The 22,971-nt window shown below is 37.9% G+C and overlaps 1 protein-coding gene across 3 annotated transcripts in view; it reads right to left on the bottom strand.

Annotated features, from left to right (window-relative positions):
• Positions 1-3,102: 3,102 nt before the first annotated feature.
• Positions 3,103-22,971, bottom strand: part of TBC1D23 (TBC1 domain family member 23) — a 43,242-nt gene continuing 23,373 nt past the window's right edge. For 2 of the 3 annotated variants that reach the window (XM_042458670.1, XM_042458669.1), the window contains exons 12-19: positions 22,211-22,253; positions 19,199-19,308; positions 18,223-18,365; positions 17,369-17,413; positions 10,841-10,929; positions 9,100-9,235; positions 6,598-6,792; positions 3,103-4,686 (exon numbers count right to left, since the gene is read on the bottom strand). In XM_042458670.1, coding sequence (XP_042314604.1) covers positions 4,605-4,686; positions 6,598-6,792; positions 9,100-9,235; positions 10,841-10,929; positions 17,369-17,413; positions 18,223-18,365; positions 19,199-19,308; positions 22,211-22,253 — 843 coding nt within the window. In that variant the 3' untranslated portion in view covers positions 3,103-4,604. The remainder of the gene's footprint in view (positions 4,687-6,597; positions 6,793-9,099; positions 9,236-10,840; positions 10,930-17,368; positions 17,414-18,222; positions 18,366-19,198; positions 19,309-22,210; positions 22,254-22,971) is intronic. The other variant, XM_042458671.1, reaches the window with a different exon arrangement.

The following is a 22,971-nucleotide window of genomic DNA, read 5'->3' as shown; positions in this document are numbered from 1 at the left end:
GTCTCTAGCAACGACCCGGTTTCCAATTCCGTTCAAGTAATGGTGAAATAGCCAGGTGATGTAAACAGCAATCACTATACCAAGGACAACTGCAACCCACATAGCGTTGCTGGAATCTGGACACACGCATTCTTTTTCGGACACGCCTGGCAGGGGACTTGTCCTGGGCGACTTTAATGCCATCTCCATTTAAACGTACACTGCAACAATCATCTTCTGGACTCCCTAATCTCTCGATGGGATTACAGTATTAGCACTGGTAACTCTGCCACCATACAGCCTTGGACAACTGCCACCTATGTTGTGTTCTATCGCCAGGGCAACATGAATGGGCCGGACCATTAGCTTTCAGGGCGGGGGGGGGATGCTTTATAGAACCATAGCGTTGGAAGAGACCACAAGGGCCATCCAGTCCAACCCCCTGCCATGCAGGAAATGACAAAACAACCCTGGTATATAAGTATCCTGTTCTAACTGTTCAGTCTATCAACTTTGATCAATTAGCAATAGGTAGGTTTCTTAGGCAAAAACCAATGTCATTTAAGGAGCTGTTTACTGATGCATCAGGCTTTCCTCTCCTTATGCAGTCGCCTTGACAAACCCAAAAACTGTGCCAGAGATTAATATGGTGTTGCATAGACTAGCTTAGAAAAATGCTTGAAATTCTGTTTAATTGTATCATTTCTACTTGTGACTGGCTCTGATACACTTAAGGAAATGGCAAAAATCTCCCCAAAGCATAATAAGCCCAAATATTTCTTTTTGAATCCAACAATCTAAAACTGAAACCCCTAAAGTAAATATAATAATAATAATAATAATAATAATGTTTATTTATATACCGCTTTTCCAAATTAGATCAAAGCGGTGTACAACAGAAAGTACAATACAAAGTCAAAAAAACAAACAAACATAACAGGCCTCCCTCCCCCCCAAGATGGTGGTCGGAAGGAGGACTTTTTCTTCTTTCAGGCAGGCAGTTGGAGCTAGCCTGCCTCTCTCCCCCCAAGATGGTGGCTGAAGGGAGGGCTTTTCTTCTTTCAGGCAGGCACTAGCTAACACAACCAGTGGTGAGAGATGTTAGGAAACGCAATACAAAAACAACTGGAGGACAGTATGACTCCCATCTCATGTAACATCCGTAAAGCACTGCTGTCTTATTCCAGAAAGTCTCTTTATCTGACAAGGGAAATCCTGTTCTATGGGAAGGAAAACATATTTCTCCACTCCCTCATGCTTTTATTAGTTTGCGTGTTGTGTTGTGTGCCTTCAGGTTGTTTCCGACTTACGGCAACCCAAAGGCGTATCATGGGCTTTTCTTGGCAAGATTGAGAATCACAGATTTGGAAGAGACTTGTTCAGAGGAGGTTTGTCCTTGCCTTCCTCTGAGGAGGCTGAGAGAGTGTGACTTGCCCAAGGTCACTCAGAGGGTTTCATGGCTGAGCCAGGAATCGAACCCTGGTCTCCAGAGTTGCAGTTTAACACTCAGACCACCAGGCCACACTGGCTCTTGACTAGCTTAGCAAGACCTTGATAGACATGAGCCAAATAAGGTTAAGGTGAAAGAACATGAATTATACATATATTCTCATCATTTTTAAGAGGCTCTGCTTAAAGTCCTGAGGGGCAGCAGAGGGCAGGAATCAAGCAGGTCTCATCATTAGGAAAACCATGTCCATTAAGGAATACCCTCCCCAAAGAAACCCACTTTACCTTTCTAGCATCGCTTTAAAAAATCTCTCACCTTTTAGTCCACGCTGTATTTCTGCTCCTAAATCGTGACTTTAAAATAGAGACAGGAATTATGTGGCCCTCCAGATGTTGTTGGACTGCAGTTCCCATTGGCTATACTGTCTATGACTCCTGGCAGTTGCAGTCCAACAACATCTGGAGTGCTACATGACTCCCACCCCTGCTTCGAGTATTTTAAAATATATTTTTACTTCTGTTTGCAAAGGCTGTTTTTAGGTACCTGGTGCTACTTTTATTTGCTCTTTCTGATTCAGTGTACATTCAATTAGTTATATTTTTGTACACCATGCCCAGAACTATTTGTTTTAGGAGGACTCTTGTTGTGCGTCTTCACATTTTTGCTGAGTTATAGCAACCCTAAGGCAAATCTATTACAAGGTTTTCTTGGCATGCTTTGTTCAGAGCGGGTTTGCCTTCCTCCGAGGCTGAGAATGTTTGCCTTTGGTCTCCCAGCGGGTTTCTGTGACTAAGTGGGGCTTTGAATCCTGGTGTCCAGTCACAGACCAATGCTCAAACGATTACACTACACAGCTACCTTTATGGGGGAACTAATGTATCTTAAAAACAAATACATACAGTCAGTTCTCCATATCCACGGAGTCAAGCACCCACGAAATGAAAGTATTTTTAAAATATATTAATTCCAAATAGCAAACCTTGATTTTGCCATGTTGTATAAGGGACAAATAGCACCTTTGAGATGTACTGTTGGTCCTCTGTATCCATTCAACTATCCATGGCTTGAAAATATATTTTTAAAATATAAATTCCCAACAGCAAAGTTTTTCTTTCATTCATTTATGGCATTTATACCCACTCTTCAGCCCTAAAGGCTCTCAAAGCGGCTTACAGATTCAGGTGATTTTACCATTTTATATAAGAGACTCCTTTTTATTACCCTTGAGCATCCACAGATTTTGGTATCCATGGGGGAGGGGGGGTCCTAGCAGATACCAAAGCATAAGGACAAAAAACCCACTATTTTTCCACTAGTAAAACAGTTAAATGTAGTTGAATGCAGAAAAACTGGAACATTAAAGAGCTTTACCAAGTGTTTTCTATTAACATTGCCTGTCTCCCTCACATATTTGAAATTTCCCACCTCTTTATGTCAGATTGTACAAGATTTCATAAAATTGTTTTACTTGTAGTCCTAGGCAAACATTTGTCCTGGAGGGATGGTCAGGGTAGCTCATGCTAACTTTATCCCCTCTCCCAACATCCATGTACATTTTCATGTGTTTGCTCTTGTGGACAGCTGTAAAGCTGACAGAATTCAGTGCATTTTAAGGTGTTAAACACCCAATATTACACTGTCAGATGAAGTATCTTTTACCAAAACAAACAGTGTTCAAATAGTACGGATTTATTTACAATGGCAGTTTATAAACAGTTACACAAACATCTTTACATAAACCTTATAAAAAAATTCATAGCTGAAGTAGGCACAATAATGAAGGTCTTTTAAGTGATTTTATTTTGTTTTTAAAAGGGGACAGGAGAAGGAAAAAGGAATACAACTGTTCTGGGGCAGAACTATAAATACAGGAACATTGGCAGAAATGCAGTTCATGCAATTCATCTTCAATTTTTTTTAAATTTTAGTGTTGATGGCTTAAATATTTTAAAAATGGGAGTTAGTTTTGGGGTTAAAGTGCCTTCACTTGATTCCTGCTAAGAGCATAAACTAGGAATGCTGATTGATATAAAGGTCAGGCTGATTTATTTTCTTATGATACAGTAATAGTACATTGTGGACTTGCAAATGTGCTATCATTTTTGCCAGCACAAAAAGTTATGTCAAACCATTATTCCCAAGTCATGTAGGCTTTCGTGACAACATATACCAGCTTGCTCCTAAGTGCATTCAAGTCCTCCTTAAATGTTTGGTCAATAAGTGTACACTACAGATTTAAGCACCGAAAACATTATTTTCCCAAAAAACTTCAACCTGCTATCGGAAAGAGAAAAAATGTATTCCACACAAAATGATTCCTTTGCTTCACTTTTATGCATTATAGCTTCAGCCTGTGCTAGGCAATTTCAAACAAAGATATCCTAAAGATTGCTGTTGTCTCATTATTATGGCTAACTCTTATATTTCACCATGTGATTTCAAGTTCAACTCTAACACTGCCACTGGATGCAGGAAAACATTAGCTTTTGTAATAACGCAAATCACCAACCTGTGAGCTTTTTAATTACTGCACTCAGTATAACATTTCAAGGTTTATAATTTAACCCCCTTTTTTAAAAACCTGATAGTGTATAGAAGACTTTAAAAATCACTAAGACAGAAGAGTGTGCATCTCCCTGCCTTCCAACTTGGTGGATTATGACATTCTTTATTGTTGGATCCCAATTTTTTGTAAAGAAAAGATGCCTTTAGTTTCTATATTTCTTGTGTTATTCCTTAATATTACATCCATCAGATCAAGCCAAATAATCAGTACTGAGGGATTTTAAAAACATTTTATAGTCCTCAATGTTTAACATAAGAACTATATTTTCCAATATTGAGGTGCTGTGTGGCTTCAACACAAATATTCAGAAACACCTGTGTGTCAAGTCCTCTTAAGAACAGGTCAGCTCCTCTAAAACTAATTTAAAAATAACTGACCTTTATAATAAACAACTTTTTCAAAATCCAAGAATGTTAAAGAAAAATACTTAAAAATCCATTCAAAATGTTGAATTTCTCCTAACTTAACCCTGCTATCCAGGCACTCCCTTCAGTAAACTGAAATGTCCTCTTAGGTTAGTATTCAGTGGGAACACAGTCATTTTAGGTCCATGAAAAGTTTCTTTGTTGTCCATTTCTTTTAAGACACCATTGAGAAAGTCTTTTCTTATTAGCTTTCCAGGGCATCCAGAACTTTCATAATCTGTTGTTTTATGGCTTTGGTAGCATCACCTGCATTTGGAATCAAGTACCTTAGGAAATAGAAAAGGGAAACCATTAACTAACATAATGAATCAATAATACCGTTGATCAAAGAATGCAAGTACAAAAAGGATAAAAACATTATTTTAGAAATGGTACCACTGCAATGCTAGTTATGCCTCCTCAAAAGTAAGTCCACTGAGTTCAATGAGCCTTAATTTTCAGGTTAAATGAGTACAGGGGTGCTATCTTAAGCTTTTATTTAAATACTGTATACATGTTGTTTTTAAAAAATAGGAAGAAGTTAACAAACACATCCAGATAATGTAAAAAAACCCCTACACTTGTCCCTCCCTTTTTGTGGACTTGGTGTCCGTGGTCTCACTCTTTGTCAGAGGAACAAGCGGGGACAGACAAAATGTTTCCACCTCCATCGCTGGAAAAGGGTGAGTGTTCCACATGGATGACCAAAGTCATCATCAATTTTAAGTCAAAGCTCATGTCCCTAAATATGTTTATCTGTTAATGTGTTACCAAATTGCATATCAATTTGAATAATGTAAATTTTAGATATTATGCCAATCTGATCATTTTTACTTTGGAGTGGAACACAAAATGTATTACTTGCTGAATTTAGAACAAAGGAACTGGTGTACTGCCCAATTGCTGCTTTAGTTGAATTTTTTTAAAAAAATGCCCTATTCCAATGTGCTCAAACATGGAGTTCTAGGAATAGTCTTAATGTCATAACACATAACTATGAATGCCTTAATCCATTTTGAAAGCATCTGTGTAGATGTCTGAGTCTTTACTGTTCATGGACTGACATAAACACAGTTTCTGTACATCTCAACTTTTTTGGTCTGTTTACAGAAATAATAAAAAAAATGTGGATTGCTCCTCTGTACTATCCAGAGAGTGGTGAAGGATGCTGGGAGCTACAATCCAACAATATCTGGAAGACTATATTTGTCCCACCCCTGCTGTAGGATTCTGGAATCTGCACAGTTCACTCAGCCTGTAGCTGGTAGCTTCTGCATTCTAGACTCTTTATCATACATGGAGAACTCAAAGGCATCCTCTGTTCACAAAATTGCTATTGTACACAGAGCAAACGGTGAGCAAGAAGAGGGGAATAAATGTATAGTCACAGTCTCCCCATGTTTTCATGTAATCATGGAAAATAGGGATGGGAAATATGTAGCCCTCCAGATGCATCTGGACTGCAGCTGTCATGATCCCTAACAAATGAACTAGTTACTATGCTGTTTGGACTGATGGGTGCTTCAATTTACCCAGATTTTAAAGCTACCAAAAATACAGATACCCACAGTAAGAAGCTATTGACAGAACATGACTCTCCATTACTGTGTATGTTTATTTCCTTCTGAGATTTTTCCTTTTCAGTACGTCTTGTGTTTTATCACCACACATTTTTACACACTGGAAAGTGGAAACAAATTGCCCGCTGGCATCTCAAAAACAAAACAAAACAAAAACTGCATGCGTTTGTGGATACTATTTCATCAAAAGCCTCCCCTTGTCCCAAAAGTTGTTAAGGCTCTGTTTTGTTCGTGCAGTAATGGGAAAACGTGGCTACCTTTGTGGAAAATTCTGGCTAAGTTAGGTAGTCTGGTAGTTCAGTTAGATAAGTCACTATAAGGAAATCTCACAAATTTCTAGCACATACCCAAATGGTGTAATTATGCTTCTTTATACTGATGGCCACTTATTTGATTTAAACTACTATTGAAAAATCTATCACAACTGAGAAATACGTAAGAGTATTTTCTCAGGTAAGGCAAAATAGCCTTCCAAAGGACAAAATGTAGCATGGTATGCTATGCATGGCTCATGACTTGTATGAAGATACTACGACTCCCCCCAAAAGTATACTCCTGCTAGACGAATGACTGGAAAGAGTTATGTGTTGATGTACACAAAATAAACAACAATCTTACCTCTCAATTGCCAAAATCTCTATGCCAGAAGTGGTGGTGTTTCCATACTTAAATGTTATTAATTCAGGATGTTTTTTCTTGGATGTGATTTTAACGACAGAACTTAAAGCCTGGCGAGACTGTATGTAAGCGAATCCCTTTCGAGAGAGAATTTCCCTCAGACAGTACATATGTGTTGCAGTTACTAGAAGATGACTTGATAAAAGTAAAAAATGAAACATTAGTGAAAAAAAGAGTGGCATCTTTCACAACAATGGAAAACTTAAGGAGAAATGATTTTCTGTAGTATAAACTTTAAAAGACTTTGTAATACCTGTATAAGCAAACCTCAGTTAACAAAACCTCTGACAAAAAGGCTCCTTTTTACAAAGCCTTTTTACACCTGCTGGCCCACTTTTCCTCCTCATCCTCTATCTAGTGGGACTTTTTAAAGCCACTTTGGCATTGGGAGAACGATGAAAGACGGCTAGAGAAACACAGGCTTTCAGTGTTAGGTTGCAGTGGTGTGTCTAGACTAAAGAATGCAATAAAGTTTGAGCTGGGGGAAAAACAGATTCTACTGTAGCTGATCCTACTGTAGGTGTCTCTCTTGCCTGCAACAGGGAAGGTAAACAGGCTCACTGAGCATGCATGAACAGCAAACTAGGGAGAAAATGGAAGAGCAGATGAGTCTGCCTCGCCATCTAGACTCAGTCTGCTTTGTTGTTGTTGTTTAAAAAAAACAACACAGAGCTAAAAGTTTGGGTGCCAAAATAGAAATCGTAAGAAAAGTGGAGGCTGGGGAAAGTAAAGATCATCCCTGGATATACACTCATCCCTCCATATTTGTGGCTTTGACTTTTGCGGTTTTGAATATTCATGGATTTGATGAATATGTTCTCTCTAGGAATATCTAGGTCCTCCAGCGCAACTCTATGGTAAATTTTAACTAAAAGTTGCACTGAAAGACCTAGAGATTCCTAGAGATAATACTCTACTAGGACTTTGTAGCTCCTCCAGTGCAGTTCTATGGTCAGTGTCTATCCGACGTTGACCCCAGAGTTGCCCTGGAGGACTTAGAGATTCCTAGAGAGGTGTCCTCTCAGTTAAAAACATGGTGTTTTTGTTGTTTGTAGTTTTTCCATATTCATGGGGGTCTTGTGCCCCTAACCCTAGAGATTATGGAGGGACAAGTGTATTTTGTTAGAAGAGTTTACGTGGTCTTTAGAAGGTTCAGAATGTTTTTATTTACTTATACAAAGTTTACCTGACCTTGCTTGCTTTTGAATAAAAAGCATGGTGAAATATGATGAACTAACTGCTCATGTTTTTCCCCTTTTTGTATAGGAATGTATCCCTATCCCTAGTCTTTCCACTGTGGTAGAATTCAAAGATTCAGCTGTGTTAGTCTGTAGAATCAGTACATTGAGAGATCTTGTTGCACTTTCGAGACTAACTGAAAGAAATTGGCAGCATGAGCTTTTGTAGATTTCAGTCTACTTCATCAGATGCATTTGAGGAAGTAAACTGAAATCTACAAAAGCTCATGCTGCCTATTTCTTTCTTTCAGTTAGTCTCAAAGGTGCTACAAGATCTCCCTAGTCTTTCCATGTTGTTCCTGTCTTTGGTACCAAATTTTCTCATAATGGCCAGGAACATATCTACTTTGTTAACTGAGGTATACCTGAATATGCTACTTTCAGAACCCAAACAATGTTCCTTTTCTGACAGAATATGGACAGATACCAGGTACTGTAGTCTATATTTCAGAGGAAGGAACTGTCAAAACCACCCCTGAGTATTCCTTGCCTAAGAAAACCTTATGAAAGTTGACAGTATTGTTTTCGTTGTCCCAGTATGAATTCAAACACAAGATCCCACTGCCATTAATTCCTCTGTAAAATTACTTTCTGCTGTCATCCTGCAGTGAAAAACTGTGAAGCAACCATTCATGCAAACAAAACACCAGCATATCACAATCACAGAAAGCTTACATTTTAACTTTTTGTCAACAAGGAAAGTGAAATGTGGATCTGATGCCAATCCTTAGCCTATTCATTCTGAAGTAAGTTCCATTGAGATCACAGCAACTTGCTTTCAGTAGAGTAGCTAAGAGTTCAGTCTATGGATGAATCCGCACTGCAGAAAAAAGTCTGACATCATTTTCAAGTGCCATAGCTCAATACTATGGAACCATGGAATTTGCAGTTTTTGTGGCAACAGAGCTCTCTGATGGAGAAGATTAATGTTTCACAAAACTACAATTCTCAGAATCCCATAGCATTGAGCCATGGCAGTTAAAGTGGTGTCAAACTGGACTATTTCTTCAGTGGAGATGCAGTTTATGTGTTAAACTCACGAGTGGAAATCATGAAGATTTACACCTTGAGAAGAACAGCAACTGTTGTGCTACATATTCTCTGGCATCAGTTATATATACAAAAATAATTAACTTTATCATGTACATTTATGTATTTCTAATTGTTATCAACATGATCAATTATAATTCAAAAACACCAATACCTAGCAAACACATTTCCATTTTCTTTCACTTCATTACAAGGGAAATGATACTTTATGTCTGGTTTATTTATCCAAGTCTGAATGTTGACAATCTCTTTCCGATCATCATCTGACATAGAAGATATATCAATTTCATCTGTTATAAAAAGAAAGGAGTAAAATTAAATGGACAAATACAGATGAAAACTTTGTTGATGACAATATGGTCTGAAAAATAATTTTCACATTCTTATCTGAAATTTCTAAAATGAAGAGTACAGGAAATCACTAAGTTTAAAAACAGTAAAATATCATAATATTTGCATGCATACAGGGACATAGCTAGGATTTTAGGAAGGGGGGGGGGGGCCAGAATAAGTGCCACCATTATAATGGGGCTTGAGGGGGGCGGCGCAGCACCCCACCCCTTTTTTTTTTTTAGGGAGGGGGGGGGGGTTCCGGACCCCCAGATCCCCCCCTTGGCTACATCCCTGATGCATACCTAAGTTACTCTTTTCACAAGCTTGTTTTTCCACAAAGACTGAGGGCTGCACCTTTGAACATTTACGTTTATGTTTACTAACTTCACAGAAACAGACACAACATGTATCTGTGCTTGTCTGATTGATGGAAACCATCTTTTTAGTCAATCAACAAAGCACTCAGATGTAATCCACTGAACTTAAAGGGACTTATTCCAAACTAAAAGCATATAAATTGTCAGTCAAAATTATTATTATAATATTATAATTTTGCCTGCTCATTAATTAAATACCACACCGCTAGAATTCAATTAGACCCAAGCTGATAGCAAGCAAGGATGCAGAATTCTGAAGTTCACAGTGTCTAGATATTACAGTATAAGTTAAAATCATTAATGTTTCAACAACAGGGTATAAAGTACAAAGCATTTTAGTTTTTTCTGTATCATCATGGTTATCAGCAGCAGAGTACTTGACTTACTCTATGCCTCATGTGAGCGATTTCCTTATTCAGTTTTTCCATTCTATTTATATGTCCTAATTGTCTTATATAATATGCTGCAATCTGATCAATGCAACAGAGAGTTCCAGCTACTCAGCAGTCACTCCTTAGTGATCTCAGATCACATGTTTGGTTTTGCAAACAAAATGTTCCTAGTGGCTAGGCTCACAAATTCACTGACAAAGATTTCCCCCCACCACCTTCATTCACAAAAGCCATATCCTTTTAAAGATTATGAGAGGCCTAATGTGCATCTCATATCCTACTGGATTATAAAGCAGTGATTTTAAAATGTTCTGGGGAAACATGCTGTTTTTTTCCAAGCTTATTAGATGAGTCCTTCACAAGAGGATCAGAAATGGCAGAAAAGCTTCCCTATCAGTACTGATCTACCTTAAGCTGCATGAGAGTGTCATGTGTGCTCTAGTTAGGCTGTACTCTATATTCAAATGAGACAACAGTGAAGTCTAATATGTCTTCCCAGTTCCCTATATGTCATGAACATGTGGCATAGAATACACACCAGAATTTTCAAGTGAGTTATGTGATAGATAGAAAATTCCTCTCCTGAAAGTGGGAAGTCTGAAAGTACAGCTATAAAGCCTAAAACATTCTGAACAGAAAACGACTTTGGCAAAGTGATAGATACATCTAAACTTGGTAACCAGAACCCAACTTTTAAATAATACTTAGAACCTCTTTTTGTAATGAAACCATTAACTTGTTACCAAACTTAGACAATCAATTTCAGATATAAGTACTGTATTTGCTACTGTACCAGTATCATATTCTTCTTCATCCCCGATGCTAAAAACAGGTTTCACACCACGATAAGGTTTCCCCACTCTGTCACTGCTGCTGACATGCCTGTTAGCAGGGGATGGGCATAGAAAAAAGGAAAGGAAAAAAAAATCCCACAATATGTTTAAAAAAATAGATGCGATCATAGCATCTTTTCCAAAGCAGCATGCAATGGGGCCAAAACACAAATATGTGTGTGAAGCCAAAGAATTCCAGATGAAGAAAGACAGCTGTGAGAAAGCTAAGAATGGCAAAGCAAACCACACTGAATTAGTGAAAGCAGGCACAAAGGTTATCCAAAGGACTCAGTAGTATTACATTTGCGGTCCCCTTTGGGAAGCAGGTGCAAGTGCCTTTTCAGGAAGCACAGTCAGAATTATCTTTCTAACACTTCAAAGAACCTATGTGGAAATTCAGAACATTAAAAAGGTTCTCTCAAAATGCTGAAGTATATTATTATTCAAGGTAACAAGGTCTGGGTAGGATAAAAAACAAGACATTTAAATGATAGTTTGACCTAAAAGCTATCTGTGAAAAGGTCTTCACATCAGATAGTACAACAGCTTTGAAACTACAGTGAGAAGATAGCATTTCTTCTTTTCAGGATTTTCACCCCCTGGGCTTGTATCCTGCTCATTCATCTTTTACTGAATGTAATTTGGCGAAAGAAACAAACACAGCTTTAAATGACTCCACAAATCACAGCAAGAGGCACATTTCCAGCTTATTATGCACACTCTAGAAATTAAAGCAGATTACTCTAGTTCAATTATTTTTTCTACAATTCTGCTTTTCAAATGGAATCCAATTCTGCACGTAACTCCATACTATTCTTGATATAGAAACGACAGAATAAATTTAAACACTGTATTTGTATACAATTGGTGGTGGCATTGGAGAATGATCCTCTCTATCCTTGAAGACAGATCTGAAGGCTCCCCTGCCCCAGGATTTAGGATATTAAAGCATAGAGTGCTTGGGAAAGTCAAAGTAAACATGCTGCCCAAATAAAGCATGATAAGAAGTGCTCATTAGTAACGTGAGACAAAAAGCATCAGTAACACTGACAATGTTCCCATGAAATGGTTGGTGTGAGGTACAGTTATGATTACTGTATATCTTATGACTATCTCCAAAATGTTCTTGAAATTTGTTATTAAAAATATAGTTTAGTATATGAATGGCTTCCTCTGTGCTAAACATTTTCATATGAAATTCCGCAGCACCCCTTACTACAGAGTCCCTGATTAAGTCAAATGCCTAACCCTGGTTTCCACTAGCTAACTAGTTTCCTACCTTAACTGGCTAAAATCTGAAATGTACACAGTAATCATGGTTTAACTTGAGCAGAGTCATATTCCTAGAAGATATGCAGAAGGAAAATACTGGTGAAATCTTTTTGTCAAGAACATCTTCCTTAAACATGGGCGATTAGCACAGAGCCAGTATTCAGATATCGCTAACAAAAGCCATAATTTGCAAACTAAATTTAAGATTTTTTGAACTATGGAGCACTTAAAACCACAGTTCTGAAAAAATCAACTATTTTAAAGTGATGTGTTTCCACAGCAGAATTGCAGCTCATGTTTCTAGTTGCCTTGAGTTTTCTTTTTTCAGAGCAGACTACTCTGGAATTATGCATGGTACATTCTACTCTTATCTCATTCATTAGTGATACTAAAACATTACCCATGTCTGTACTGTTCAAACTAAAATAATCACAAATCATTCATTTGTACAACAGAAAGCAATGACATACCACTTGGAACTTCATTTAAAAACATACCTTTGCAATGTAATCTAATGTTATACCTAATACCTTTTATAATAATACAGGCTTTACTAAAACTCATTATAGAAATTACTATAAGGGTCCTATTCATTTGTAACTGAAATGGCCTCTTACTCTACGGGATACCTCATTCTCCTTCATTGTTTTAAAATAATACTGGCTGCCAGTCATACAAAATTCATCCTATTCTTTTTAAATTGACAAACTTAAAACTAGAAAATTAGTTAGGTCAACAAGAATAATGTAAATTTAATTTGTCAGCAAAAAACACCCATTTGCCCACCCTTGCCTAACCCCTTTTTTTTTACTATAACAGTACATATTCCAGGGTTTCCATTCTAAATTTTACAGACAGATCTAGTCTTGGGCAAAAGGGAAACAAAACACACTAAAGCTGCATCCACACTGCAGAAATATTCCAGTTTGACACTACTTTAACTCCCATGGCTTAATGATACAGAATTCTGGGTGTTGTAGTTTGTTGTGGCACCACAGCTCTGGAGAAAGCCAAATGTCTCGCAAAACTACAGTTCCCAGGATTCCATAGCACTGAACCAGGGCAGTTAGTGGTGTCAAACTTGATTATTTTTGCACTGTGGATGCAGAGTCAAGCTTAAGTCAAGCAGAACAACCTAATTTGCTCAAGTATATGGAATCATCACTAGTACAGAAGAGGCATTATGTTACAGATCAGTTTTCCCAAACTTTGGAAGCTCACAAGATTCACTGGATTACAATTCTCAACATGAAGAGCCAATATAACTCAGAAGGAGACATTCTATAAGTATGTGGGAGGTGCAAAGCCATTGTTCCTGTAATTTGAGACTGGTTGCAATTTTCACCCAGCGAGGTGATCCTTAAGGAAGGCAGATAGTTTTTTTTAGGAAACCTGTAGACTCTCAACCCGTTTGTCAACTCATCACAATTTTTCTAAATAATGATATTAGGGGAGAGTTTGATCCATCCCTGCCAATAGGAAAAATAAATCCTTTGTCAAAGGCTTTTCAAGTTGCTAAGATGTTCTCTTGTGTGACTTTAACATTTATGACCAAAGTCCATCAATTCCCATTGTGTCAAAGAGATATCTTCTTTGATACTAGGAGCTTTATTATGATTAACTCTGACTGCATTTAATATCAAGCACCGATGTTGAAACTTCTTTCATGTTAACAACATCTGTATGTACCAAAAAATAGATTCATGGATAGTTCTCAGAGGCTGCATCTACACTGCAGTAATAATCCAGTTTTATACCACTTAACTGCCATGGCTCAATGTTATGGGATTCTGGGGATTGTAGTTTTGTGAGACATTTATCCTTCTCTGACAGAGCGCTCTGGTGCCACAAATGACAGTTCCCAGAATTCCATAGTATTTTGCCATGGGAGTTAAAGTAGAATCATAGAATCATAGAGTTGGAAGAGACCGCAAGGGCCATCCAGTCCAACTCCCTGCCATGCAGGAAATCCAAATCAAAGCATCCCCAACAGATGGCCATCCAGCCTCTGTTTAAAGACCTCCAAGGAAGAAGACTCCACTACACTCTGAGGGAGTGTGTTCCACTGTCGAACAGCCCTTACTGTCAGGAAGTTCCTCCTAATGTTCAGGTGGAATCTCTTTTCCTGTAGCTTGCATCCATTGTTCCGGGTCCTGTTCTCTGGAGCAGCAGAAAACAAGCTTGCTCCCTCCTCAATATGACATCCTTTCACATATTTAAACAGGGCTATCATATCACCTCTTAATCTTCTCTTCTCCAGGCTAAACATCCCCAGCTCTCTGAGTCGCTCCTCATAGGGCAAGGTTTCCAAACCTTTCACCATTTTAGTCGCCCTCCTTTGGACACGCTCCAGTTTCTCAATGTCCTTTTTGAATTGTGGTGCCCAGAATTGGACACAATATTCCAGGTGGGGCCTGACCAGAGCAGAATATAATGGCACAATTACTTCTCTTGATCTAGACACTATACTTTTATTGATGCAGCCTAAAATTGTATTGGCCTTTTTAGCTGCCGCATCGCACTGTTGACTCATGTTCAACTTATCATCTACTTGGACTCCTAGATCCCTTTCGCATGTACTTTCATTCAGCAATGTGTCTCCCAACCTATATCTGTGCATTTCATTTTTTCGCCCTAAGTGCAGTACCTTACATTTCTCTGTGTTGAATTTCATTTTGTTAGCTTTGGCCCAGCTTTCTAGTCTATTCAGGTCATTTTGAATTTTGATCCTGTCCTCTGAGTATTAGCTATTCCTCCTAATTTGGTGTCATCTGCAAATTTGATAAGTATGCTCCCAATTCTGTCATCCAGGTCATTGATAAAGATGTTGAATAGCACTGGGCCCAGGACAGAGCCCTGTGGGACCCCACTGGTCACTTCTCTCCACGATGAAAAGGAGCCATTGTTGAGCACCCTTTGGGTTCGGCCGGTCAACCAGTTACAGATCCATGTAACAGTTACCTTGTCTAGTCCACATTTTACAAGCTTGTTTGCAAGAAAGTCATGGGAAACCTTGTCAAAGGCCTTAGTGAAATCAAGATATACTATATCCACAGCATTCCCTTCATCTACCAAGCTGGTAATTTTATCAAAGAAAGAGATTAGATTTGTCTGGCATGACTTGTTTCTCTGAAACCCATGTTGACTTTTTGTGATTATGGCATTGCCTTCTAGATGTTCACAGACTCTCTGTTTAATGATCTGCTCCAGAATCTTTCCTGGTATTGATGTCAGACTAACTGGACGATAATTGTTGGGATCCTCTTTCTTCCCCTTTTTGAAGATGGGGACAACGTTTGCCCTCCGCCAGTCTGCTGGGATTTCTCCTGTTTTCCAGGAGTTTTCAAATATGATTGCCAATGGCTCCAATATTACATTTGCCAGTTCTTTTAATACCCTTGGATGTAGTTCATCTGGTCCTGGAGACTTAAATTCATTTAGATTAACAAGGTATTCCTCTACTATCTCTTTACATATTCTGTGCTGAAATTCCCCTATTCTGTCCTCTGCTCCATTATCCTCAGGTTGAGCACCCTTTGCCTTTTCTGAGAAGACTGAGGCAAAGAAGGTGTTGAGTAATTCTGCCTTTTCTCTGTCTTCTGTTAGCATTTTGCCATCTTCTCCACGCAGTGGCCCTACCGTTTCCTTCTTCTTCCTTTTGCTGCGGACATATCCAAAAAAGCCCTTTTTATTGTTCTTAACCTCTCTAGCAAGCCTGAGCTCATTCTGCGCTTTAGCTTTTCTGACTTTATCCCTACACATGCCTGCTATTTCTTTGAATTCCTTTTTTGTGATTTCTCCCTTTTTCCATTTCTTATACATGTTCCGTTTCAAACTTAGCTCGGTTGAAAGTTCCTTAGTCATCCATCCTGGTTTCTTGAGACACCTCCCGTTTTTCTTTCTCACTGGAACGGTTTGAAATTGTGCCTTCAGTATCTGTCTTTTGAGAAACTCCCATCCAGCCTGAACTCCTTTCCCTTTTAGTATTTCTGACCACGGGATCACCCTCAATACTTCTCTAAGTTTACTGAAATCCGCTCTCCTAAAGTCTAGGATGCGTGTTTGACTATGCCTGGCTTCTCCTTTCCACTGTATTACAAACTTCAGGAGAACATGGTCACTTCCACCTAATGATCCCACCACTTGCACCCCATTAACCAAGTCATCCTTGTTGGTTAGGATCAGATCCAAAATAGCTGACCCCCTTGTTGCCTCTTCCACCTTTTGGACCATGAAATAGTCTTCCAGGCAAGTGAGGAATTTGTTAGACCTTGTGGATTTGGCTGAGTTTGACTTCCAGCAAATATCAGGGTAGTTGAAGTCGCCCATCACTACTATATCTCTCCTTTCTGAGTGTGTGGTCATCTGTTCGTAGTGCCAAACTGGATTATTTCTGTAGTGGTGATGCAGTCTAGAGAGTTTTCATCTGCTTTTTAACTGAGAAAATAGGAAGTATTTCTAATCCTGTTCATAAAAGTTTCCCTTTCAAGTCTCAACTGAAGATGCACACTAAGAATTCTCTTAATGAAGAAATTTGGTGCCTTCTCTAGTTCAAACGACGTATCTTTGATGTATCTGCTTATTAAACAGAGATATGCATGAGCTTTCTCGCATACACACAGTCTTCTTGTCTTTATTTTCATGTCAGCCGTGTATAAACCCAGAAATTCCTCATGAATCATTACTTCCCATTATGTCTGACCTGGCAACTTCAGAAAAAGCCAGGATATTAAAAATCATGTGTGTGGTGCTTTAATAAGCCTCATTTATTCTGAAACTGATACAAAACAGGAAACTAGGTTTGCACAAAACATTTTTAAAAAGTCAATTAGACACAGTTCTGGTTTGACTGCTGCACAATATGAAAAGAAGAACAAAGATGTGATCATCCAAAATCAGACATAACAAGGAACCCTAAAGGAAAGAACAGCAATCACTATTATCTATGGTGTGTCAAACCAGAAAACTTTCAGAGCAAGCAGTGAAGTGGGAAATACAGAAAATACAAACGAATATGAGCAAGTACTGTGTGTGTGAGGCCTTTCTCTCTATAATCTAAGGTAACAGTGAAATGCTTTGACAAGTTGATGTGAAACATACTTTTAAAAATAATCTGAGAAAGATTGTCAGTGTAACTAATGCTTATAAATACTGTGAAGTCATGCTAAAAAAGGACAAAGGCGGTTTTACTCAGATGGTTCTGTACAATGGCTTACCGCAACACACTTGTTCTCTCAGGCCAGGAAAGATTGAAAGGAACTCTATAGCAAATTGGGGCAGAGGACAGAACAAAGTAATTAAAAATATATAAGAAAGAATATCTGACTTTTTTTTTGAAGAAGTATGTCAAGATGATTTTCAAGGTTGTAGGGCCAGGAGCATAAGGAGATTTGGAGAGAAAAACACCCTTCTAGGAGCCTTAACAAAAAAACTGAGTCTTTCATACAAAAAGAAATATTTTAGGACTTTTGGGAAGAATAACTGGAGCTTTGGTTTTCCCACACAGGTAGAAATATTTCAGTTTTAGATAAACCCTCACATTCTTATTTTGTGCTATGAAGAATGACTGATAACCTTCTCCTGAGTTCACAGATAGAATAAATGGTTCATCTGCTTGCTAAAATTTAGAAACTGCAATTTTACAAGGAGTTACAAGTTAAATCATTAAGCTTGAGAGCCACTTTCACAATAGCAACACACAAAGAAATGTGTCTATAGGTATGCAGGATCCACACTCAAAGTGTTGAGGGAGTGGTTCAATAGCTTCTTGGGATACACAATCATAACACATAATGCAACCAGGAAGCTCTAAAATGGTGAACAATCAATTGCTAATCTTCTAATAGAAGTTCTGAAGGAGTTATATTTCTATGCATTATTTTCTTTCTAAGCAAGAGGTTTAACCTTCATATCTATAAATTGCTTTTCAAGTAATGAGACAGTATAGCATAATCCTCAGGACATTTATTCAAATCCAAGTCCCACAGAGATCAACAGGACTAACTTGCAAGTAAACATATACAACTGCATCTTGTAATCTTCCAAAATTAACCAGAGAAAAATAACTCACCTATCTACAGGAGTTGATGTATTTTCAATAAAACTAATAACTTTTTCTTTCACATTTACAGATCTAGTCTTCAAAGCTTCGGTCATCTTGTTTACCAAAGATTTGACCCCTTTCCCATCGTTTGAACCATTGGGAGAATCACCCTGCAAAGGCAACAGCTCTGATTATTAAGCTTAAAACAATCTCTGATTTGTGAAGAAGTAATTTCTGTAGACTTTTATTGATATCTTTACCTTCGAAATGGAGCCTAAGCTAGGTTAAAGAACAAAACTGGTAAAAGTTACATTTTTGGCTTACAACTTCCAGAATACCCCCCTTCTCACAGTATGACCACTGGTCATTCTATCTGGAGAGTGACCTTTTTAAAAAACATAATTTTTACAGGCTCAGCTAAAGATATAAGATTCAAAACAATGGATTTTTGTGTGTGTGTTTGTACAGGAGGCTAGTGTATTCTGTATCGTTTCCTTTACTTTTCAGCTTACTGAGGGACAGAAGTGGCCATCCATCACTATTCTAGAATTAATGCAACAGTGCTTTGGAATATATACTTTGTGAAATCAAAGGAGAGAGAAAGAGAAAGAGAAAGAGAAAGAGAGAGAGAGAGAGAGGGAGAGAAGAGATGAAGAATCTCTTTAGCCATTTAGGCTAGAGCGTCTACAGTGTACCCTTTCCATCCGTGGAGATGCTCAATTCCATGGGAGGCGACATGTATATGTCTGTGTTAGGATGGCTACATGCATGCACCACCACTGACTAATATAGGGTGGGGTGATCCATTGATGCTGAAATCTATGGATGGTTAGACGACCCATACAGTAGGCCCACTGTAATGTAATCTGAAAACCCTGGAAGCAAGTAAAACATTCAGCTAGACCTAGGGGATGACTTTTTCAGGTAAAATTGCCATGCCTCTGAATGAAAAGAAAGGTCTGAAACAGTCCACTGAATGATTTGATTTCAGAAATATACTCACATCAACTAAGGAGTTAATGCTACTTTTTGAACCTGAAGTACTAGCAATCCAGTGGCCATATCCATTTTCTGGTCCTTCCACATTAATGTCTGCTAAATGCTGTTGCAGTGCTAAGAGAAAGGGCAATAAAAATATTTAGTATCAATACAGCAATACTGCATGTTTCATAGTGGTAACAGATGTACTACAACAGAATTATTTTAGTGAAGGTCATAGATGCACCAAAAACAACAGGCTAACTACTGTGTTGTATACATCAGGTTTCCTCAAGTTAGTACTCTCCAGACACTTTGGACTACAATTCACATCAATCCAAGAGTGGGACTGTGCTGGGGGTAGACTGGACCAATGTTTAGACAGAGAATCATATGAAGGGAGTTGTAATCCAAAAAATTCAGGAGCATGCCAGTTTGGGGAAGCTATTTGTACTCTTATTGGAAATATTCTATTAAACCTCTCTCGTCCAATAAATAGCATAAAATATTATATTAAGTAAAGGCTGTGTGATGTAATGGTCTAGTGTTGACTACAGCTCTGGAGACCAGAGTTCAATTCCAAGCTCAGCCATGAAAACTACTGGATGACCTCAGGCAAGTCACATGCTCTCAGCCTTATGGGGAGGCAATGGCAAACCTCCTCTGAACAACTCTTGCTAAAAAAAGCCCATGATAGGTTAGCCTTGGGGTTGCCATAAGTCGAAAACGACTTGAAGGCACACAACACACATACACAAAGGCTACTGATTCCAAAGACAATTTTATGCAGAAATTTCAAGGTAAAAAAATTTGGAACTTCAATTTTTTTCAGAGGAAATCATACAAAGCTAAAATACCTGATTAAGAATAGTGATTCTTAGCAATAGGTCAGTATTTCTCAAGCTGGAATGAAGCCTAATGTGTGTGCATGAATGCATCAATCTTAATAGCTAAGATATGCAGAAACAGTCAAGGTTGAGTTTCTGCAAGAATGGGTTTTAACCCATTGACATTCCTGAAAAGTTAAAGGGTTATAAATCCATTAATATTAATAGTATAGATTAACTGCTTCAGGTTAAGGAGGGGAACAGGTGGGACAATAAGAGAGAATGAGGAATGGAAGACAAATTATGGCATGTTTCAGACCTAAATGTCATTAAAAATAAACATTTGCCTGAAATCTTCCCCAATCATATAATTCAAAGTGTAAAAATAGCATAATATTGTATTATATAAGCGGGCCTTTGTTATCCGTTGGTCTGTGGTTCCAGGACCCCTCGCGGATAACAAAATTCGTGGATGCTCAAGTCCCATTAAATACAAAGGCATAGTAAAATGGTGTCTCTTTTATAAAAAGGAAAATCAAGGTTTGCTATTTGGAATTTATACTTTTGTGGAATATTTTCAAGTTATAGGTGCTTGAATCTGTGGATAAAGAATCCGTGGACAAGGAGGGCCGACTATATTTATATTTTCTTAGCTGAAGTATACCTGGGGCTGTCTGTACTTAATAGCCTCCAAAGAGGCCCATGGGGCCTATTTCCTCACTACCACTCCCCCCAGCTTTTTTAACATTCAAGAATATTACCCCTTTCTCTTTTCATGTCATTTTTTTAATCTCAGGATTCTATTAGCAATGCCTTAGTTGTATTTAGGTTTCCAGAATCTTTTTCCTGACTCAGGAGTACAGTACTAGCATCCAGACTGCAGAGAAGTCCCTCTTTGTTTTTAAATATTATGCAGAGATTCCCAGGCCTATACCCAACACAAATAGTCCATGGGACCTCTTGTTTTCCTGCCACTCCAGCATTTTTTTAATCATTAGGAATCTTTTTAGGGAGAGTCCCCTCCCAGTTTAAAACAAAAAACAAACAAACAAACAAACAAAAAACCCTTCAGGAATCTTAATAGCAGTGTTTTGGACAATCTTTTTCTGTTTTCTGCCCCTTAAAAATCCTATTGTGCTATGGCAGCCTTCCCCTCTTTTGGTTCTAGGAAACCCCCTCCTATGATATTTTGACTTGACTGAGCACTGCCACAATAAAAAACAATCCATTGAATGTTCTGGTGTCTATTATGATTTCCTGATGTTATGACTTTTCACCCTGTTGCTTTTAACAATCACACTGATTAACAAAATTAATGTTAAATTTTGACATGAACCTCACCACTTCAACTTGAATGACAAGAAAACTTTTTTCCCCAAATTTTGAAACATCTAGCATGATGTTATGATGGGTTGTGGCTTTGACAGACAGACTTTTAAAATTGTAGATACCACTTGATTTAATAAGATGTCACTGTAAGAAACTATTGTGCATTGTAGCAGGAGTGCTTAAACATTTCCCAAGAGATTTAATTATTTTAATTATTTAATTATCATGAATAAACTGCTTTTAACAAACTGCTGAAACTGAGTAGTCAAAAGAAAGAAACAAGAAAAACTTGCTCCTCTTCTCCGGTGAAGAACATTATATCTGAATCAAGATATGTAAGTGGGGGTAGAGTTCACATTTAATTTCATAAGCAATGATAGTGAAATTAGTTCATCTCAGCTACAAAACACATTGCAGAAATAATCTAGTTTGAAACTGCTTTAACTGCTGTGGCTCAGTGCTATGGAAACATGGGAACTGTAGTTTATTGTGGCACCAGAGCTCCCTGACATAGAAGGCTAGATGTCTCACAAAACTACAGTTCCTAGAATTCCCTAGCAATGAACCATGGCAATTAAAGTGACCTCAAACTGGATTATTTCTGCAGTGTATTTTGGACAACAGATATAATAATTAGATACAGAGGACAGATGAGGAAGAAATAGTCAAGTAGTCTTTAAAGCTCTTACTGTTTAACATCTATGATATTGTAACCATGACAAAGGTACACAGTCAAGCAATCTGTTTACAAATGATGCACAAGAAAAAGAAAATTGTATATCAGACAACCAATTCATGGATTCCTCAGCTATTCCAATTCATAACCAATGAGCACAAATAACATTTAAAAAGACAAGAATGGTGATTAAATGAAATCTTACCCATGTATCCTCCTTTAGCAATGCTTACATATTCTTTATTTTTCTGTAACGAGAAAACTGAAATTATTGCTGCAATATCAACTTTTAATTTTTTTTACAATGTATCTAAAATATAACCAAATGCCCTAACGTTTAAAATGCAACTAAGGGCCCGAACAGACAGGCCAAAATAAAGCTGCTTCAGGTCACTTTGGAGATATGCTGTTTAACTGATACATGCATCTTAGGAGGCCAGAAGCTGCACTAAAGCTGCGCTCCAATCCTTAGGACTGGAGCGTGGCTTTGGCGTGGCTTCAGCCTCTTAGGACACATCATTTAAACAGCATACCTCCAAAGTGACCCGAAGCAGTTTTATTTTGGCCTGTCTGTTTGGGCCGTTAGTTACATTTTAAACGTAGGGCATTTGGCCCTAAACTAGCTTTGCTGGACATCAAATAAAATGATGAACACAATACAAGTTTCAAAAAATTCCCACATAAATATTTATCAGGCTAAGAACAGCACAAATATAACTGTTTCAAATTGCATAATTGTAGAACTACACTGAACAGTTGCATAGTTGAAGTTGTAGAATTTGTAGATAATAATAATAATAATAATAATAATAATAATAATAATAATAATAATAATAATAATAATAATATTTATTTGTATACCGCCCTCTGGCAAACCAATCCGGGCGGTTAACAACAGTAAAATATAAAATATGACAATTAAAAAACACTTTATCCCTCCCCCCCCCTTAAGACAGTATTAAACAG

This window comes from Sceloporus undulatus, chromosome 3 (genome assembly GCF_019175285.1).
Source record: "Sceloporus undulatus isolate JIND9_A2432 ecotype Alabama chromosome 3, SceUnd_v1.1, whole genome shotgun sequence".
Taxonomy (NCBI): domain Eukaryota; kingdom Metazoa; phylum Chordata; class Lepidosauria; order Squamata; family Phrynosomatidae; genus Sceloporus; species Sceloporus undulatus.
This window is presented reverse-complemented; position numbering and strand designations above follow the sequence as displayed.